Raw genomic sequence first — 8,870 nt, forward strand, 5'->3', positions numbered from 1 at the left:
TACACGTGTACTACGAAGTAGGTACGCAATTTGTATAACATTGAAAAGTTGAATTTATTTGTACTTATTATTACTAGATGTTGAGTTTGAGGAAATTCGTTTTGCGATACTTTAATTGCATAGAGTCAAAACATCACAAAATGTAATTTATTTAAAAATTATTAATTCATAGGTTTATTTACTACCATACTAATCAAAATGGATACTATGGATACATTTGGCTTGTCTGAAGATTTTGACATTGCTGGTCTTGATGGTAAATATATATATCTGTATTACATTTTCTCCAATATAATATAATTTTGTGTTCTTTATAGATCTTCTACAAGACTACAATGTTAACATGCCTGAAGTGAACACTAAGTTATTTACAGATGATAATATATTGTCTGAATTTGATGTTCCAATGAACAGTCCAGTAACAACTAGCTTTTCTTCAGTTAATTTACCATTAGTTGAGGAAAAGTACCAAAACCATGTTACAAAAATCACAGATCCCCAAATGAATGCTAATACAATGACACCTGTATTACCAAAACATAGCCAAAATGTGGTTACACGCATCAAACCTAATAGAAAATTAATTGAAAAACCTATTCAACCAAACTATATTGTTGAACAAAATGCAAATTCCAAAATTGGATACATTCAAAAAGCAGGAACAAATACACTAATACCCATACAAAGTTTGGGTCAAATTCATTTACCATCTGATCAAATGAAACAAGTATAAAATAATTTTTTTTTTTAATTCATTACTTTTTATAAAATTTTGATTTGATTATTATAATTTAGGTTTATAAAGTATAAATTACTATTATTTTAATAAAACAACATTTTTGTATAATATTATAAGTAAAAAATATGTAATATTAATTGCCTATGATACATATTTTATGATTCAAAAATAAAATTTAGTATGAAAATGATTAAAACATTTCTCTCCAAAAATTAAAAATAAATTATAATTTATATGTATATTAAAGCAATAAAACTATTTTTCTTCAGGTATTTCTAAATGCACCTTTAAATAATACACCTACTTTAATGTATACATCTTCACCAGGACAAGTTCATCCTATTATATTAAATAATGCTGCATTTGTTACAACAAGTAATGTTAATTACTATTATTAATCATTATTGTGGTAAAAATATGATTAAATAATATTGTTCTAGATATACCAGTTATGATGGATTCAGAGAATGTTGCTTCAAATAATAATAATTGTGATAAAGAATTTTTTAAAGATAATAAACCTAAAAGCTCTCACAATGTTATAGAAAGACGATATAGAACAAGTATTAATGATAAAATAATGGAGTTAAAAAATATGATTCTTGGACCTGAAACAAAAGTAAATATATGTTTATGTAAACTAGCTTTAAAGTTTTAGACGATATTCTCAGATATATATCCTTTATTATCAAAAGTAATAAGACACAGTTGTGAGTTTATAAATAACTAACTGCCAATACAGAAATTATATTTAGTGATAGTCATAATTGACAATAAACACTCCGTGAATGTGTTGACAGCAATGTCATAAAAAACTAAAAAGTGAAAAATAAATATAGTTTAAAAACTAAAAAAACACACTTTTAAAGCACATCAAACTAAAAAGTTAATGATAATTCTTAAAATAAACTTAAAATAATAATGAACGAAAAATACTAGTATTATTTAAAAAATAAACGTGGGTGCTTTGTGTCATATTTTTTGTATGTTTAACGCCTGACACTTTTTTCACAATAATACTAGTATCTTTCGTTCATTATTGTTTTAAGCTTATTTTAAAAATTTTTTTAACTTTTTAGTTTAATGTGCTATAAAAGCATATTTTTTTAGTTTTTTAAACTATATTTATTTATTATTAAGTATAGATAATATAATCAGTTTAACCATCAAAAACACACTATTGTAACAACCACAAGAGAAGCAAATGTAATGTTCCTGTTGGAAGTTTATTTCATCATTGTGGGAGGGGGGGATTACTGAAGAATTCAATATTTTGAATTAATAATAAATGAAATATGATTTATATTTTGTTTAAATAATTATTTAATGTTATTTTTATTAATTGTATAATAATTAAACAGTAATCTTAATAATAATATAAGGTATAAAACATTTATTATGAATGAATGTATTAGTATATAACTAAAATATATTGTTTTGTATTCAATTTTATTAGTTTGCTTTATTTGTATTATTTCAGTATCCACAAATTATTTAGTGGTTTTTAATTATGTAAAAACTGGTGATGGGCAAACAAAGAGCAATCAATTTTTTTTTTCTTAAGATCTCCATTTTCAATTTTTGTCCAGAAATCAAAGTTATGAAAGTTATCACACAGCTTAAATAAAAAAAAATTTTGGTGTTCCCAAGTATATGTTTTATACTTGTTCAATTTGGTTATTCTTTATTTATCATTTATCATATTCTATTGGATATTAATTTTATTAAAAGAAATAAGATTAAATTGCTTTAGTTAGATAAAAAATTTTTTTAGAGTTAATAGAATAAAATTATGACCAAGTCATATATATATATTTCTATGTATAATGTAAATAAAATTCATAAACCATATGATTACTATAACTCCCACTTAAATTTTTGGCTAGCGTTAAAAGAATCACTCCGTATAAATATATAAATATTTTGTGACACAATTTTTTTATATTGATTAAATCAATACTATGTTTTATTGATTTAGCTTAACAAGTCAGCAATACTTAAGAAAGCTATAGATTATATCAAGTACATGGAATTAGCTAATGAAAAATTGAAAGATGAAAATAGATTATTAAAGTTAGCAGTATCAAAGATTCAACCTGTCAACAGTCCTTGTTCTACTCTTTCAAATGAAGAATACAGTATCCCTGGTTCATTAACACCACCACAGTCTTATATATCACTATCTTCACCTGAAAGATCAGACTGTGTATCATCCCCACCAACATCACCCGAAAATATTATAACGACTCACCAATCCTTGGTAAAATATAATTTATAATGTTTGTAAATTATTATTTTTTTAGTTTAAATAAATTTTTTTTTTATTTTTAGAACAATAATTCTAGTTGTAAAGGTATGACTGATCATTCTAGATTAGCACTTTGTATTTTCATGTTTGCTATTGTTGCTTTTAATCCATTTGGAAATCTATTGTCTTTTAACTCACCAAACAGTCAATTTTCGTGGTCTGATAAAGTAGATGGAAGAACTATTTTAAATGCTAAAATAGGTAAGAATTTTTTTTTTTTTTTTTTTTTCGCGCTTTTATTAGCCCATTAAGGGCCACAGCGGCCTCCCCAAAGGAGGAGGTTTCTTAACCATTTATACTCCGGGACGGGTGGTTAGTCCGTCGCCGGAGGTGGGATGGCGACTCCAAATTACCGAACTGATCTCTCGTTCGGTAAATGAAGCCGCCCGTGACCGAGTTTTGAACCTGAGACACTACGCGTCAAGCGCTGCCGCGTTACCGACTCGGCCACACCGTCCCACGAATTATTCTATATTATTATATAATATATGATTTATATCACATAAAGAACTTACTTATCTTTTCCATTCAAATTATTTATTTTACGCTATTCTACTTTCTTATTTCTCATTTTCTTTTTTTGAAAGTATAAGTAAAAGGCAACAACCATAAAATAATATTTTGTAATCCAATGACTTAACTACAGAGTGTATTTAAAAACCCAGCACAGTGGGGTCATTACTAAGAGAGGATATGGCAGTAATTGATATCACTATCATAAAAAACGCTTCAATGTGAAATTTTACTCATAAATCTGTTAAATTCATAAATTGTGTATTTTTAATTTTACAACTTAAACATTTCAAATTTTTACTCTAAATGCTAATTAAATTATTTTAATTTATTTGCTTGATTGAAAATAACATTTTTTTGTTTTAAATGCCTATTTCACATAGAAAAATAATTGTCTGACACAAATTTTTTTAGTATTGTAGTGTACTACAAAAAAAACTTATTATATCTAGTATATCCTACTACACTTTCATTGGAATAAATCTATTTTTGAAAGAATTGTATATTTATAGTAAATATTCAATAATGATACTTTTTTTTAGATTCTGAATTGGAAGTAACACATAATTTAATGTTTAACATAGCTATATGGACACTAAACATAAGTATTATGTGTATCAGCTTAATTTGTCTTCTTAACAATGATCCTATTGTTTATTCTGACTCAGAAGCATATCAAGATTATACTCAAAGGAGGAAAAATGCAAAAATTAATTTACAAAAAGTAACATTTGTTTAATTTTTTTAATGATAATGTCACACTCTAATAGAAACAACATATACAATAGACTGCCCTACAAAGTTCTGGTATCATTTATAACTATCCAGCAAATGTTTTGCGTTAATTTTTTTTTTTTTTTTTTTAAGAAGTTTTCAGTTTTGATCTATGTTTATAGCATATTTTTTTGTTAAGGTTTCTTTTAAGGTTTTATCATAAAAAAAAAATTAAATTTATGAATACAAAGTAACTATTTTACTAAAAACCAAAAAAGAAACATATTTACTACTATTAGATTACTAAAGTATATATAAATATATATACACTATATATATATTATATATACAAGGTGATTTATTTATTGTTAACTATCAAATATCTTCTAAAAAATTGTTTTTTTATTTTATTTAGTATTATTTATTAAAAAAATAATACAAGAAAATGACTAGTACATAGCAACTTTTGTAGCAGTATTTAAGAAATTATTAAAAAAATTAAATATAGACTGATTGTGAGGTGCAGGTTATGTTAATTTTATTGTTACACATCACTTAACCACACTCTTCTTTTCACTCCTATTTATAAATGCTCATAACATTAGAAAAGTCAAGATCAAAAGTTCTTATCAACCAGTCATTTTCTTTGTTGGATTATTTTCTAACATTTAATCTATTCAATATGTATGTCATTATTTAAAAAAATAAATAAAATTTAAGCGGTAAGGGATAGACCTAAGAAATATTTAACTACTTAAACAAGCCAAAAAATTAATTCTCAAATTATTATTATTTAGAAGAAATCTAGTGATAAATCAATTACCCTGTGTATTTAAAAAATATTGAAAAATATGCTTGACCTTCATTGATATATCAGTAAAACAGTGATTATTTTGATAACTTAGTATAAACATTTGTAAATACGTATTTTTAGGGAGTTATGATAGAAATAATTTATATATAATTACTGTTAGGTTTTTATTTTTAATAATATTTTAGGGTAACAAAAAAATGGCAGTACATGAACTTACAAAGTGCTTGGAAATTTTTGATCGGCCCCTATGGACAAGTCGTAAAAAGCTATGGGCTTCACTTTTATGGCAAATTATTAGGCAATTTTTACATCAATTTAAATTATTTATACTTGTGAAAAAATGGTGTTCTTCAATTTTTGAAAACTCGTAATGAAGAATAAAAAATTTTTATAAATTTCAATCAATATATTATCTGTTTTTAATTTTTCAGACTTAAAAAACAAGATGCATTAAATACTGCCAAACAACTCAGTGAAATTTATCATTTATTACATAATTTATACTTAATTTATGGACCTGACTGTCAAATACCGAATCTTCATTTAGGCGTTGGTCTTTATTTGGGTCTTTGCTCCATAAACATGGCTGAAGCTGCTGGAAAACAAATTGTTCCAACTGAAACACGTGTTCGCCTCTACTCTATAATGGCTCTTAATTTAAAAAATGTTAAATTGAAAGGAGCTGGATTCTTTACTAGGTATATGATTTTATAATATAATTCATTAATAAAATGCTGTTGCTATGATCTATGTTTGTAATAATATTTTGATTAAAATTAGATAAATTAAATTTAATTATAAATAATTTTTAGATATTATTTACACAAAGCTCAAAATCAAGAAATAAATTATAACAGACTGCCTGCAAATTTAAATTGGCTTACTACAGACTATGGTTTGAGGTTTTTTCTCAATCGTAATTGGATTTTTAACCCAAATAAAAACAAATCATGTTTTACAAATTTGTCTAATCCCACTGATGCATTATCTTATGTTACCAGAGTAAGAAATGTTTTATTTTTCACATTTTTTTTTTAATTGTAAAGTCTTATTAATACAATTAAAATCTTTTTCTTTAGTCTTTTAGAGAAAAAACGTTAGAAAAAGCTTTAGAAACATTAATATCCCCTGGAACCAGGCAAATTGTTCAAGTGGCGGGTCATCCTAAACAACCAACAGTTACTTCTGATGTTCTTTTATATGTGCAAAGAATAGTAGAATCCAATTTCATTACAATAAAACCTAGAGTAATTGGAAGTTCAGAAATAAATGGTGAAACATAAAATTACATTCAAAATTATATGTAATTTTAAAAAAATATTGTTTTGTATTAATATAGTGATTGAAGATGAAAAAGCTGCATGGTGGGCAACATTATTTGCAGCTGGGGCTTACTGGATTTTAGGTGAAGATAAAGATACAGAGTTACTTGAAAAACACATTTTGAACATTCCTCAGCATTTATTGAGTGATCCTTTAGCTCAAGCTGTATTAGCTGCTTACAAGTATGAATTTAAATTTTAATCAATAAATAAATGTTTTAATTTATGTAAAGTTACTCTATAGGTGTCGCAATCAAGTTCAAACATTGAAACCCAGAATATTGGAATATCAATGTCAGGATGCAAGCAAAGTACTGTCTGAAACATTAATTTTATTACAAGCGGATAAACCTCTGCCTATGGTTATTGTGAGTCATTAATCTTTCACTGGAAAATTCAGTACATTTTTGTTGAAATTGAATATTTAATTAATCTAATTATACCCACTGCCCTAATTATAAGACACTAATTAACTTATACATCATACCTTATTTAACCAAAGTAAAGTTTTTGAGACCAAAAAAAAAAATTAATAAGTTTGGATATAAGTTAATTATAAAGTGCAAGTAATAAAATACACACCCTTTAACTGTTGGTATAATTTTATTTTGTAGATGACTTTGTTGTTAGCTAATGATTGGTTATTAGAAACTAGGATGTTAATATGGCAAGAAGAATGTAAAAAATCATCATCTGGCCATATCAATATAGAGTTTATAAACCTAAAAAGTTTTCAAGACGATTTAACTTCATTAAAGAAAATTTCACAATTTGTTCCGGTATATTTTTTTAAATTATGTAATGAGATAATTAATAAATATTAAACATCAATTATAGTTTGCAACTGCTAAAGTATTTTTGTATGAAGCTACTGCTCGTTTAATGGCCGGTGCATCACCTACAAAAACACAGAAATTATTTGACCGCAGTTTAAGACATAGATCAACACGTAATTTCTTAATATGCACAAAAGGTAAATCATTCAGAATTGTATAAAATTATTTTCCTTATTTCAATAAAATCCTTTTTATTTAGGAAAAGGGGATAAAAGTTCAGTTGGTTTGAGAGAACATGCTACTGCACTTTTCATGGCATGCAAACATTTACCAATGTCATTATTGTCACCTCCTGGTATAAGAGCTGGAATGTTAACTGAAGCAGCCAGAGCACTTGAAAAAATAGGTGACCGCAAAAATTTGCTTCAGTGTTACAAACTATTGAAATCTATAACTACTAATTCATCTATACCAGACTGATAATTCTTTTTACCATGTATATTATTTATTTTTGTTACCTTTTAATTAAAAAATATTTTCAATTTTTTTGAAAAATTCAGACTAATATATGTTTATACAATTTTGATTATTATTTTAAATAATAAATGTTATATTAAAGTAGTTTTTACTGTTTTTTTAATAAAAACTGCACAACTATATTATTTTATTTAGTTATAATTGAGGTTAATTTTTATTGTCTAAATATTTTTTAATTAATTTTATACCTTATAATAATTAAATGTGAAATATTTTTAAATAGTTAACTCGCTAAATTAAATTTTGTAAATAAATTTATAATTATTTATAGATATAATTAAGCAAGTATACACATTAACAATTTTGATAAATTACTCTAATAATCAAATTGATTTGATTGAAAATATTAAGGAGCTATACAAACTCTTACGTTAAAAAATTTAATTATCACAAGCCTCAACATTAAATATATTGAATTTAAAGTCATACAATTTTTAATTTAATTGACTTGTTCATTAATATTATATATTTTAATGAATAATGTTAGATTTTAGTTAATCACCGTGGCTTAAGTTAATCTTACTCATATCCAAAATAAAGTTTACTTATCATTTAATTTTTTTACAGTAAGTTATCAAAAGGAACTTGAAAGGAAAAAATATGATATCACTCTAAAATATTTAAAGAGTTAGACTCAATATTAATAAAATTAAAAACCTAAGAGAAAATTTAATAAAACACTATGTTGAGACATTAAAGACATGTTTATTCATCCACAAGAGAGATATTTCCGAGATTACAGATATACAAACGCCAATGATAAGTTCTTGACTACTTGCACCAGCAAAATAAATATATTAACCGTGAGAATCCTTATAGGTTTTACTGTTAAGTAAATGATGCTACATAAAAATAAAAATTATTTTCAAGTTCTGTCATTTAACTAAACTAAAATAAAATGTAGTTTTTTTAATAAATTTACAGATCATTTTTGATTAGTGGACACATTGCTTTAGATTTATTTCATAGTGTGTACATAAAGCTCCAAATTATAAATAAAAACAAAGAAAATTGTCACAATATGACAAGTATATTTAATTACGATAATTAATCTTTAATGTGATTTTTTAAATTTTATAAATAAAATTAAAACTATAAATATTTACAATAGGTTTTTAAAGATGTCAGGTTTTTGAAATAATAAATA

General features: G+C 24.8%; 1 protein-coding gene across 2 annotated transcripts; it reads left to right on the forward strand.

Annotated features, from left to right (window-relative positions):
• LOC126898952 (sterol regulatory element-binding protein 2-like) lies at positions 1 to 7,848 on the forward strand. Of its 2 annotated transcripts, XM_050673396.1 has the most exons (17): positions 1 to 17; positions 78 to 256; positions 318 to 727; positions 1,009 to 1,114; positions 1,180 to 1,358; positions 2,718 to 2,999; positions 3,071 to 3,248; positions 4,103 to 4,284; positions 5,274 to 5,455; positions 5,520 to 5,786; positions 5,901 to 6,090; positions 6,168 to 6,360; positions 6,428 to 6,593; positions 6,655 to 6,778; positions 7,025 to 7,189; positions 7,248 to 7,383; positions 7,446 to 7,848. In XM_050673396.1, exons 2-17 carry the CDS (start codon positions 199 to 201, stop codon positions 7,664 to 7,666), a joined length of 3,039 nt encoding a protein of 1,012 aa, XP_050529353.1. In that variant the 5' UTR covers positions 1 to 17; positions 78 to 198; the 3' UTR covers positions 7,667 to 7,848. The 2 variants fall into 2 exon arrangements, with proteins under 2 accessions (XP_050529353.1, XP_050529343.1); XM_050673386.1 differs by lacking the exon at positions 1 to 17 and having other exon boundaries at positions 24 to 256.
• Positions 7,849 to 8,870: the final 1,022 nt, after the last annotated feature.

Source organism: Daktulosphaira vitifoliae, unplaced genomic scaffold (genome assembly GCF_025091365.1).
Source record: "Daktulosphaira vitifoliae isolate Bord-2020 unplaced genomic scaffold, ASM2509136v1 Scaffold_1, whole genome shotgun sequence".
Taxonomy (NCBI): Eukaryota; Metazoa; Arthropoda; class Insecta; order Hemiptera; family Phylloxeridae; genus Daktulosphaira; species Daktulosphaira vitifoliae.